Source organism: Hyperolius riggenbachi, chromosome 3 (genome assembly GCF_040937935.1).
Source record: "Hyperolius riggenbachi isolate aHypRig1 chromosome 3, aHypRig1.pri, whole genome shotgun sequence".
Taxonomy (NCBI): domain Eukaryota; kingdom Metazoa; phylum Chordata; class Amphibia; order Anura; family Hyperoliidae; genus Hyperolius; species Hyperolius riggenbachi.
Genome location: NC_090648.1, coordinates 120,442,398 through 120,455,887, shown reverse-complemented (window position 1 = coordinate 120,455,887; position 13,490 = coordinate 120,442,398). Strand labels below are relative to the sequence as shown.

The 13,490-nt window shown below is 42.3% G+C and overlaps 1 protein-coding gene across 1 annotated transcript in view; it reads left to right on the top strand.

Annotated features, from left to right (window-relative positions):
* ASTL (astacin like metalloendopeptidase) overlaps window positions 1-13,490 on the top strand; it is a 106,264-nt gene that overhangs the window by 73,529 nt on the left and 19,245 nt on the right. Inside the window, exons 7-8 of the mRNA XM_068274840.1 lie at window positions 1,889-2,028; window positions 8,529-9,977. Of these exons, the coding sequence (XP_068130941.1) occupies window positions 1,889-2,028; window positions 8,529-9,977 (1,589 nt within the window). The remainder of the gene's footprint in view (window positions 1-1,888; window positions 2,029-8,528; window positions 9,978-13,490) is intronic.

Below are 13,490 nucleotides of genomic sequence, written 5' to 3'. Positions count from 1 at the left end.
CCATATTGATTTCCTTTTAACCAGTTCACCCCCAAGGGTTTTTATCCTAACGGACCAGAGCAATTTTCAGTTGTCAGCGCTCCTCCCTTTTATTCCCTAATAACTTTATTACTACTTATCACAAGAAAATGATCTATACCTCGTTTTTTTCGCCACCAATTAGGCTTTCTGTGGATAGTACATTTTGCTAAGAATTTTTTTATTCTAAATGCATTTTAATGAGAAAAACAGAAAAAAAAAGAAAAAAAATCATTATTTCTCAGTGTTCAGCCTTTATAGTTTTAAAATTAAACATTCTCCTGTGGATAAAACAAACACGTTTTATTTTCCCAGTGGTCCCGATAATTACACCGTTTAGATTATGTCCCTACCACAATGTATGGCGACAGTATATTATTTTGAAATATAAGTGGTTATTTTTCTGTTTGTTCTGGCCATAATTACAAGCCCCTATGTAATAAATTAAAATTAATTTTCCCCCATAAAATATAGAATAAAAAAAGCTGAGTCCCTAAGGCAACTATTTATTTATTTTTTTTAAGCTGATTTTTTTTTTTACAAGTGTTTTTTTTGGGGGGGAGGGTTGGAAGTGTAATTTTATTAATGATGTGTATATACTTGAAAATGTATGTATTTTGTAGGTGTAATATACTTTTTGGCCACAAGATGGCGCTAGTGAACACTCATAGGACGTGTTTATTTATTTTTATTTTTTTTTACACTTTATTAAACTGTTACATTTCCTGTTTATGTGAATGGACGTAGCCGCTGTTCGCGGTCACGTCCATTCACTCCAGGCACTGCGATTGGGTAGAGGACTGTTCGGTCCTCTTCCCCAATCACCCAGCACGGGATCCCGACGATAATGGCGGCGGTAGCGGCGGACACACGGCGGTAGCAGCGGCGGGAATGTGCGACGTATTAAAACGTCATGTTGCTGTTAATAGCGGTAAGCATGACGTTTTAATACGTTAGGATGGCGGTAAATGGTTAAGCAATACCAGTTGCCTGGCTGTCCTGCTGGTCCTTGCCTTTAATACTTTTAGCCATAAACCCCGATCAGGTGTTTGACATTATCAGATCTGACAAGATTAGCTACATGTTTGTTTCTGGTGTTATTTAAACACTACTACAGCCAAATAGTTCAGCAGGGCTGCCAGGCAACTGGTATTGTTTAAAAGGAAATAAATATGGCAGCCACTATTCTTTTCACTTAGAGAGAACCCAAGGCGGTAAAACCCCTCCCACAGTGTGATGTCATGACCAAGGTCCTGGCAGCTACGTGTCTGTGAACCTCGTTGCATCGTAACCGCTTTTTCCAACTGCCAAGCAAGCAATATCTCCCTCTGTGCATAGAACTCTGTTACAAACTTTCCGCAGAGATCACCTGGCAGATTTCACCACCACTCAAATTTTAGAATGTAAATATAAATCGGGGAGAGGAAAGATGTTACAATGGGCAAACACTGACTAAGTAATGTATGAATGAATATTGAAAAACAATAAGCAATTTTATTCATTATGATGTTTTCACTACAGTACCTCAGATGGGACAGCTTGGTTGCTAAGCATCCTTCTGCTGGCACCAATCAATGAGGCATAGTGTCACAAGTGTAACCCTTATTGTGTGTCATGGCTTGTTTATGCCACACTGATGCTTTGTTGTGAAGGAAATCCATTCATAACAGTGAGCTATTATCATGCTCTGGCAATGCATACATAAAAAGATAATTATAGAACTAATGTTTGTATTTGCATAATTATCCCATGCATAATAATCCGTATTCACTATTTGAGCTGTCCCTGTTGTTTCGTTGCTTCTGTAGTGCACTTTACTGGATGGAGATGTAAGATTGTGGCCATACTAAATAATAATCTTTTTTTGCAGGTCGGCTTTTGCTTATCAAGGGGAAAAAACAATCGAAACGTTGAACAATACTGAAATTGGCCAAAGGGTAAAACTTCATGAACTAGACATTGAAAGAGTCAACAAACTGTACTTCTGTCCTCAGTACACCCCTGCTGAAGGTAAGCAAAGTGTTTCTTGTTTTTCTGCAGGTATTTGTTTTTCTCCTAAGGCCCCGTTCACACTGCACGCGTTCCCATCAGCGTTTCCGTAACTTCAGTGAATGGGATCAGCCATGCAATGCATACAAACGCGGATGGCGTGCGTTTGTATGCATTGCGTTCCGAACACACGGCCGTCCGCGTTTGCTAATGTAAACAGGGGTACAAAATGTAAAGCAGTAACACAGAGGTGCCAAGTAGAGTAAAATCTATTAAAAACTGTTTAAAAGGGGGAAGCTGGTAGACTCACCTCCCTCGTAGAAAGCAAGATCGGACGATGGGACGTTACTCACAGTATAAAGTAACTTTTTATTAAAAGCTTCAAAGGTGCAACGCGTTTCACGGGTCACAATCCTGCTTCATCAGGCAAGAATTTTTGGAGGGTACAAAATCGGGTCAATGGCCTGGCTGAGCGTCTCTGTTATACACGGTACATTTTTGTACCGTGTATCAACCAGCTGATACGGCCAGCTGATAATATTGAGCTGGCCCGATCAAGCCGCTCCACAGCCGCCCGCTCGATTCCCGCCTGCGGACAATGGCAGGTAATCGAGCACTGATAAGGAAGCACCGGCGGGGGCGAGCGGTAATCGATCCGTGCGGACGAGCGTGGACGCCGCTGGGGTCGATCCGGCGGCTAATCGAGCCGCCGGTCGACCCGTGTATCCCCAGCATTATATTATCAGTTTAAAAACATACATAAATAGCTGCCTTAGGGACTCAACTTTTCTTTTTTCTTTTTTTTTGTAAATTCTTTATTTAAAGTCATTTTAAAATTGTATAACAAAGAAAAACCGTGCAATATATAAGACAGTACATTGTCACAGCCAGGGATCATACATCCCAGTACACCTGCAAAAGTTATAGATGCGAAGAACCCAAATTTGGCATACCCTATCTTTTCTGAGTATAGTGATGTAAAATATTTTCAGCTTTCTTAATATGTATGTCACGAGGCTATATTACTGTTATTTTAGTAAATACGCTTGTAATTATTGGTCGGATATAAAAAATAAAAAAAAATAAAAAAAAAAAAAAAAATACACCTTTATTTCAAAAGAATATATTGTCAACATACATTGTTCTAGGAACATAATTTAATTGTTGTGATAACTAGGACAAATGGGCAAATAAATTGAGTGGGTTTTATTTATAGTAACATTGCTAAATTTAAAACCTATAGGGGATGGAATTGGAGAAATGGTGTATTTTTTTATATATATATATTTTTTTAGTTTTTTTTTTTCTTGTTTTTCCCTATAAAATGCATAGAAAATAATTACTGAAAACAAGTATTGTCCACAAAAAGCCTAATTTGCGGCGAAAAAAAACCCCAAACAAGATATAGATCATTCAGGAGTGAGAAGCAGTGATAAAGCTATGGACAAATGAATGGGAGTAGCATTGACAGGGAAAAATGGCTCTTGGTGGTAAGGGTAAAATGGCCTGTGGGCTGATGTGGTCTAATTGGGCGACAGGACTTGCACCTAATTAACCACTTCAGCCTACAGTGGTGTTTCACCTTCTACACCTGAGCAACTTTTCCCTCCCATTCATTGGCCAATAACTTTATCACTACTTATCACACTGAAATTATCTATATCTCGTTTTTTCTGCCACCATTTAGTCTTTCTTTGGGTGCTACATTTTGCTAAGAATTATTTTATTAAAAATCCATTTTAACAGGAACATTAAGAAAGAAATGAAAAAAAAAATTTCTCAGTTTTTGGCCATTATAGTTTGAAATTAATACATGCTAACGTAATTAAATCCTATGTATTTTTTTTTTGCCCATTTGTCCCTGTTATTACACCATTTAAATTATGTCCCTATCACAATGTATGGCACCAATATTTTATTTGGAAAAAAGGTGCGTTTTTTCAATACTTTTTAATATGCATGTCAAGTGCAGAGCAGTTGAGCGCCGCTTCATAGTAGCAGCTCCTCTCAACATAGCACTCAGGTTACCCCTCTGGTCCTCCTCAGCTACGTTTGTATTTATGGTGTTCATATACTTTGTATACCCACACTTTACATTAACTGTATGCATTTGAACTGTACCATCACCGACCCTGTATGTGCCAAAAACAATTCCAGGTACAACTCCAGTTGTACTTGGTGAAATAAACGAATTTTGATTCTGAAGAGAGTATATTACTATAATTTTTTTTAATTATAAGTAAATAGTCCATCACTATTTACAAGCTTATAATTAAAAAAAAATTATAGTTATATACTCTCTTGACGTGCATATTAAAAAAGCTCTGACCCTTAGGTAACTATTTACGTTGTTGTTTTTTTTATTGTATTTTTTTTTTAATTAATAAAATTTATTTTGGTAATTTTTGGTGTGGGAGGTAAACTGTTAATTTTAAATGTAATATACGTTTATTTACAAAAAATTGTATGTGGATGTAGTTTTTACTTTTTGGCCACAGTGAAAACACTTTTTTTTTTTTTTTTTTTTTTTTTGTCCTGGAAGCGAACGCTCTCACTTCCAGGAACCATAAAGAGGATGGGAAACTTTTTTTGCGCAGAAAGACTGCGGCCTCTGATAAGAGGCCGTCTGTTTTTCTGCCGGGGACTTAGATCAATGAATTGGAACCATGTTACCATTCATTGATCTCGGGCCAAACGGAAGGCAGCAGGAGCGTGTGCAGGAATGTGCGTGATCGCGTTCCTGGCAGAGCAGCAGCAGGGCGGGCTATCTGCACCTAAGTGGGTAAATTTCATTTAGCAACCTCTTGGGTGGTTAAGAACTCACTTTGGCAATAAACTGCCCATTAAGTTCTCTTTATTAAGTTGTTAAAATCCCCCCCCCCCCCCACCACCACCGAAGCGATTCTTCCCGACTGCTCAGAGCAGGTGAAAAGTCTCTGTCGCCTATGTGCCATCAGCTGCTTTAGGCATCTGGGAGCTTTCTTTACTAAGGAGACCCCAAATGCCTGTATTTTAAATATGTAAAGGAGTCCTGTTTGATTCTCTATGCAAGGAAATAAACCATTCTCCCTGCTGCCCGGCAGGACCACCTGTGATTCGATCACTGGCCGCCGGTACCACCCGTCTCTCTCCACTGTTTGCTTCCGACAGACCCCGCACGCCACTCCTTTTTCTGCCAGCTCTCTGGCTGCAGAAAAGCCTTTTTTAGCCTACCACTAGGGTTCCTCATTGGTCTTTTTTAGCCTACCACTTGGGGCTCCCCATTGGTCGTGAGATTGAACCAGTGACAATCCTCCCTGAGGAGTGTTTTCATTGGTCCTCTAAAGCAGAGTTCCCCAACCCTGTCCTCAAGGCCCATCAACAGTACATGTTTTACAGGAAACAAGAATCATTCACAGGTGGAGTAATTAGTGTCTCAGCAGAGCTGATCAGCTACCTGTTTCTACAAAACATGCACTGTTGGTGGGCCTTAAGGACAGGGTTGGGGAACACTGCTCTAAAGGACCCAGTGGAAGTCTCAAAGATACTCTGCAAACAGAGTAGCTGGAGAGCCACAAAAAGGAGGGGTATCTGTCGGCAGAGTGAGATGGGTGGTTCAGCAGCCAGTGATGGATAGACAAGTGGTCGCTAGAGTGGTGACTAGCCAAAGGGACTGTCAACTGAGGACCCTTCAATGAAGACTTAAAGGACAACCGAGGTGACATGTGACATGATGAGATAGACATGTGTATGCACAGTGCCAAGCACACAAATAACTAGGCTGGGTTCCTATTTTTTTCTTTCTCTGCCTGCAAGAATTAAATCAGGTATGCAAGTGACAGTTTCTGTCCGGATCGGGACTGGGTCAGACTGGATCGGACTATAACCTGGCCATCACTGATAAGGAATTACAGCCATAAAATACTTTCTTGTCAATAATTCATAGATTTGAGCTCTAACATTCTTCAATGAAGGTGTAATTGAGCAGAGACCATGAAATAGTAAAAACTAGATTTAAAAATAAAATAAAATTGTGGGATATCTAAAAAAAGGTCATTTTTAGGAGAAGGATGACAGATACAATTGTTTTTCTCATTTGTTTCCTTTCCCCTCGGATGTCCTTTAAAGGAGAACAAAGAAAGAAGTAAAAGAAGAAATAAGTTACAGATGAGAAACCAAAAAATACAGAAGAGGAGCCCCCCCCCCCACCCCACCTCATATAATGTATTACTCTTTTGTTTTACATTAAATAGGTATAGGGTCTAAAGTGACCCTTTATGCTCCTTTACCTAGAGAGAACAGGACATCTGGGGGTCCCCAGCCGTGTACTATGTGGGCTGGTATTGTTAGCATGGCAGATCCCCAAGGACAAGGTGGGAGTGCAAATGTTCTGGGGCTTATGGTGGAATCTGGGAGTCCCCTTTATTAAGGAGACCCCCAGATGTCCTGCCCCCCTCGAGGTAAATCAGTGTACTTTGGCCCCTATACCTATTTAGGCTTAAGGCTTCTTTCACAGTGAGACATTACAGGTGCACGTTAGAGCAGCCTGTAACGCAGCCCACCGCACAGCAATGAAAAATCAATGGGCTGTTAAGTGCCCATGTTGTGTTACATTGTAACGCAGCACGTTTAAAGAAAGTGCTGCATGCTGTACGTTATAGCGGCTTTAGCCACGTTAGGCTGTTTGCACATGCTCAGTGATGTGTTTGTTTTTTTTTACTTTGGGGCAGGAGAGGAGGCGGGGAGAGTCCGCTATTGCGGCCAGCCACATGGCTTATAAATATGCACTGCAGTGTTTACTTCCTGGAGCGGCCGCTTATTGGGTGGCGGGACCACGTGATGCGGAGTGTTCCGCTCACGTGGTCTCCACCGGTGCATGCGTCAAAAAGTACACATCACGGACGCATCAAGAGCCGCTAAACGCTGCTCTATGTAGCGTCCTCCAATACCATCACCATGCGTTGCGTTAGGGGCACGTTATGCGACCTTAACGTTGCATATAACGCAACGTCTTGGTGTGAAAGTAGCTTTAGTGATGAATAAACTTTATTTGGGTTAAACACACCCTCTTCTGTATTCCTGGTTTTCACCTGTAACTTCTTTGTTCTTTTACTTCTTCCTCCTTCTCCTTTAACCTTTTTTCCAGCCATTTTTATTTTTTGCACACACTGCAGCACCACATTCTTTTGTGCCTCCCCAGCCTGCCAGTGTGCATCCCAGAGCCTAACAGAGAGTGGCCTAGGGGACGCTTGATAATTACCTGTTGTGAACACAGGATTGTCTCTACTCTTAGCCCGGTATAGCCGATTGCAGCAGCCCTGCCTCAAGTTATTACTCGATAACACGTTCATGGGTTAAATCTTGATTTGAAGGGTCATCTGGTGGCCAGTCCCCATCACTAACCATTCATCCAACGTCTGCGCGCTGCTGGTAGGTGACCGCCGCCTAGCCGTTTTCTTTTCCGTCTTCTCTGATCCCTGACAGAAGCATCTTTGAATGTTCCAATGGGGATGCTCTTTCGTCCTCTAAGGCTACTTTCCCACCAGGACGTTGCGTTTTAGGGGACGTTGTGGTCGCATAACGTGCCCCTAACGCAATGCCTAGTGGTGTTGGATGTGGACGTCAGAGCGAGCCGCATTGTGCAGCTCACTCTGGCGTCCGTGATGCGTACTCTTGGACGCATGCAGCATCAAGTAATCCCACCAGTCAATCGCCGCACAGAGCGGCCGCTTCAGGAAGTAAACACTGCACACGTCAAAGTGCAGTGAATATTAATTAGCCATGTGCCTGGCCGCTCTCCCCTTCTCCCCAATAAAGTACTGCATGCAGTACGTTCTCTTGACGTGCAGCGTTACAATGTAACGCAACGTGGGCATTGTGAAAAGCCCATTGATTTTTCATTACTATGCGTTGGGCTGCGTTACAGGCTGCTCTAACGTGCGCCTGTAACGTCTCACTATGAAAGCAGCCTAAGTGTACCAATGAGAATCATCCTGTGTTCTGTAAGTCAGCCTCGGCGTTAAACATGGTTCACACTACTAACATAATGCGGTACACCGCTGGCAGTAGTAATGGTAATCTTGCCGGACACGACTTGCAAACGGCGGTATTACCGGCGGTCAGTACACGAACCAAATTGTTAGAAGATATTTTATAAACAAAGCACTTTTTTGAAGTAGTAAACTGGAACACTAGTAATTACTGGAACACCCAGCAAGGGGAGGGGAAATCCTCATCAACTGATTTTATAACACTTTAAAAAAATACAGCATGTGTATATGTTTTTTATTATTACATTTAACACCTGTAAAATATCTATCTATCTATCTATCTATCTATCTATCTATCTATCTATCTATCTATCTATCTATCTATCTATCTATCTATCTATCTATCTATCTATCTATCTATCTATCTATCTATCTATCTATCTATCTATCTATATATATATATATATATATATATATATATATATATATATATATATATATATATATATATATAAAATCTCTATCTAACACAGTTTGTGTTTATATTTATAGGTGAAACTGAATTTTTAGCTAATGTTTCTCCTCCGGAAAAATACGACTGTGGCCCAGAAGTCACAGGTGACTTGGAAATAAGTGCAGATGCTTTATTAAACACATCTACAGATCTCAATTCTACTTTTGGACAAGAACCCAGCTTCACTTTAGCCCCTATATCTACAGCTGCTAAAGAGGTTGCTCCTGATTCACCTCCCAGAGACATCAATACTCCAGCATTTGGTCTTCATCCAGCTACCACCTCTTCTATGACTCAAACAGAGCAAACTGCACTCACTAGATTTCCTGTCATTCAAGAAACTGATATTAGCCCAGCTGGCAGTTTTCTAACCAAACAAGGACCTCCATTCAGTCCATCCAGTCCACAATCTGAGTTTTCTGCAGCTCCCACCTTGTTAACTTACCTAGGCTCTTCACTCAGCTCAGTGCCTGTCTCACCATCCAGTCCAGAAGAGTTTTCTGCAACTCCTACCTTGTCCACCAGCCAAGAATCCAAGGTTCATTTAGCGGACAGCCTACCTTCTAATCAAGGATCCCAGCTGAATTCCACCATCCCTTTCTTCAGTCAAACATCTAAACTCATCTCAGAGCCCACAAATTTTTCCATACAAAAACCCATGCCCACATCGTCATTATTTTCTTCTTCCAATAAAATACCCACATTTATTTTGTCTACAACTCTTGTCTCTGCACTGGCTGAAGGTACAAAAGCCTCAGCTTCAGATTATACCACTGATTTTTCTCTAGGTCCCGATATAACAGAAAAGGTTTCACATACCCCTGGAAAACCTATATCTAGCATATGGACAGCCTTTAATATAAAAACCCCTTCTTCAGAATTAAAGACAACTTCTAAGAGTGGAAGTAACGTAACATATGAGAAAAATGAAACTTTCTCCACAGTGGGATATCCAGAAGAACCATTACTTTCTAATGACAATGCCAGCTCTCCACTAACCCCAGTGCCAAGTGAAATGTTAGCACCACATATTGTTCATCCAGCCCCCACTATGCCTACCAGTAAAAAGGAGAATGCAACTGTGAAAGAAATGACAGATTCATTTTTCCGAAGCACAGAGACAAAGCACCAGCCCAACTCTGGAGAGGTGTCTCCTACAATTGGGAATGGATTTAATTATTCGCATGATCAGGAAGATGGTCATCTGCAAACAGAACTGGCAGCAACTACCAGCACAAATCTGCCACTTGACTCAAGAGAACCTACTGACACAACAGTGAAAGAGATTCAGCAAAAGCAAGGTGTATTAAAGACTCTTTATGAAATATTCCACCCTGATCGACCTTTGACTGTGACCACCATGCGTGAATCTCTATGCGGGTTTGAACGTGGAATGTGTGGATGGAAACAAGGTCACCATGACGACCTTGACTGGAGTCTTGCTTGGGGAACTGTGGATCCATACACTGGCGTTTTCAAAGCTCAAGGTTAGTTTAAATTGAAAATAAACTGATGAGAAAAACAATAGTATCTGTCCTCCTACTCCTAAAAATGACTATTGGGTATACCACAGTTTTATGTTTTATATTCTGTTTGAAAACGTAAGTAGATTTATTGTTTTGTTTCTGCTTAATGACAGTCTGCTCAGTGTCTTGAGATCAAATATATAAACTATTGACCTTTTTACCTATCCCCTGCTCTCAGAAGCCCAGTGCTCTGCCAGGAAAGTGTTTTATGGCTTTTATTCCTTACATTAAAGGATGCTGGACCAACCCGGTCCCGACTGGAGAGATACTGTCAGTTGAATAGCTGATGCAGAGGAAGAAAATGATTAGAGTAATAGGCATTTGTATGCTTGCCACTATATATAGATGTCTATCTCATCATAACACATGAACTTCCAGTTCTGACAATATTTTGTCAGGACTGAAATATGCCAGTTGCTGTCAGTTATATAGCAGCTGCTGTCAGTTGCAACTGATGAGCAAGGTAATGTCCATGTTTCCATATGGCTCAAGTGGGCGATATTACAGTTGAACAGCACCGCTCTCTGTCCTCAGGAGTGCCCCAGGATGAATTAATTTGCAAGAAAATAGCTGCAAAACCTTTAGCTAGCACTAGGCTAGCTAATACAAGTGTCTGGCACCCCCGTGATTTCCCCCCCCCACCTGTTTATACATTACCCAGCCTGGATCCAGTGATCGCGCAGCCTCCCTGCACAGCTTTGGTTTCTCTATGGGGAGGATGGGGTTTGCGCATGTCATGTCAAGACCGGAGCTGTCCGGGGAGGCTGCGCCGATTACTGGAGCCAGGCTGGGTAATGTATAAACTGGCTAACTCGGGGGGTGCTGGACACTTGTACTAGCTAGCCTAGTGCTAGCTAAAGGTTTTGCATCTATTATGGCAAAATAATTCATCCTGGGGCACAAAGTAACAAAACTTCCTGAGCGGCATAATGCTCAGGAGGTTAAACAAGTTTTCTCTAACCCTTAGCTGGGATACGTCCTTAGGAGTATGGTGACGCCCAGTCACCTGATGAAACACAAAATGGAAAAGTATAAAAAGCTCCCGCCCTCTCCAATCCCCAGTTTATTTTGTGTTTCTGCCCGGAAACACAGGGGAAAGTTCTGCTCCCGTTTGTTGTTTTTTCCTTTCTCACCAGAGGGTGAGAAGGTTTACCTGGAGGGGGATCTCTGGCGGAGGACAGCTGAGCAGGAGAGGAGTCTCGGGTCTCATGTGCCGCCATTACGCGCTGGACGCCTGGATAGGGTTGGGCGGGCCAGTAGTTTTCCTTCCTCCTGCGCGATTCACCTATGCCGGCTTTATGTGGATTCCGGCAAGTGAGGCGCACGCGTACTTCCGGCGGAAGAGGGGAGAGCGGGCCGGAAGTGGTAATCAATGCGGGGCCTTCCTGGATTATTTCAACGAGCGCCGCGCTGATGGCCGCGCCGTTACGGAGGTTCCTGCTGCCAAACCTGTGGTGATGTCTACCTCCTCAGGAGCCCCCGCGGCAGCGCTGCCGGCAGAAGGCAATTCTACAGCCGCAGTAGCGTCCACATCTCCAGCATCGGCTTCACAGCCTGAGGGTGTGGTAAGTGGGAGATTTGGTCTCCCTGTTATGTAACCCTGGTTTTCACTGTGCAGTAATTTTAACTAGGGTTGTTCTATGTCTCCCTTTTTCTCTCCTGTTGTTTGTTTTCAGGGAGTGGAGTCTAAATCTGGTGGATCTGGCAAATCCAGATCAAAAAAGTGCTGCCAGTGTTCTTCTAAATTACCTGCTGGCTATGCTAAAACCCTATGTCAAACTTGTATTGACGCTGTGATAGCCTCTGAGTCCTCTTCTATTTTTAAAAATGTGATGCGATCTGTTAGGAAATATATGACAGTGGCATTTGACAGGTTCAGAGAATCTATTATTCCATCCATTCCCCCTGGGCCGGCTGCTGTTCCTTCTACGTTTCCTTCGGGATCTGTTCCTTCTCCTGGTCCTCCGGATGCCACTCCTGGTCCTTACGGGGGTCTCCTGGTGGATCCCTTTATTCCCATTGGGGGGGTGGAGGAGGAGGAGGAGGAGGATTTTCAGGGAAGAGAAAATTTTTCTGATATGGAAGAAGGGGAGGCAGTAGATTCAGAGGGAACATCTGAGGACGAGGGTAAAAAACCTGCTCGTTTTCTTTTTAGTACAGATGAAACTGACGAGCTACTCAAGGCAGTCTATGCAACAGAGCAGATTCCTGAGGTTCAAAGGGAACTTTCGGCTCAGGATCAGGTTTACTCCGGTCTGGCGCAGCAATCTGGTCGGGTTTTTCCTTTTCATCAATCCCTTAAAGATATTATTTCCTCTCAATGGAAGGAGCCTGAGAGGCGTTTATTTATTCCAAAATCTGCTAAAAGGAAATATCCGTTTGCTCCGCCGGACATGGATAAATTCACTAAATGTCCTAAAATTGATGCCTCCTTATCCAAATATTCAAAGAATGCTGATTTATCATTTGAAGATGCAGGTATTTTGAAGGATTCAATGGATAAAAGGATTGAGGTATTATTAAAGAAAGCATGGGAGTCGGCTTCCTTTGCTTTTGTTCCGGGAGTGGCGGCTACATGTATTTCCCGTAATTTGAAAGTCTGGATGGATAATTTACTATCTCATATCTCCAGGGGGTCTAGTGTTAATGATTATGTAAAATCCTTACCGGTGGTGTTAAAATCAGTAGCCTTCTTAGCAGATGCTGCTGTGGAAATTATTCGTATCTCAGCCCGCACTACGGCCCTTATCAATGCGGCCAGAAGGGCCCTTTGGCTTAAAACATGGGAAGGCGACCTGACTTCTAAGTATAGATTATGTTCCGTACCCTTTGAGGGTAATTTATTATTCGGGGAGGAATTAGGAAACACATTGTCTAGATCTGCTGAAAACGGCAAACAATTTCCCAGCAAACGCAAAAATTTAAGAAATAAGAGATTTGAGGGGTTCAAGAAAGCTGAACAGGATCAGCCTCGGTCTCGTCCTCAGCAGAAGTGGTCCTTTCCTGCCGGGAGAGGCCGAGGGGGGTTTGCACTTGCAAAACCCGGTACCCCCAAAGAAAACAAATGACTTCTTGCCAGTGGGAGGGAGGCTTCTTTATTTTCATTATCAATGGAGCCTTTTAAATCCAAATCCTTTTATTTGCCAAATTATAAAAGAGGGGTATCGTCTTCAATTTTTTGTTCCTCCACCTCCCAGGGTTTTCATCAACAATCTTCCTCGGGATCCGATCAAGGCTCAGGGTCTCCAGGGAGAAATATCCAAATTAATTCAAAAGAATGTGATAATTCCAGTTCCGCAGAAGGAACAATTTCTGGGCTTCTATTCTCATGTTTTTCTGGTGACAAAAACCAGCGGGGATTTCAGATTCATACTGAATCTGAAATCCCTAAATCCTTATTTAGTGTACAAAAGGTTCAGAATGGAAAACATTTTTTCAGTAAAATCTCTTCTTCTAGGGAAAGAATATTTTGTA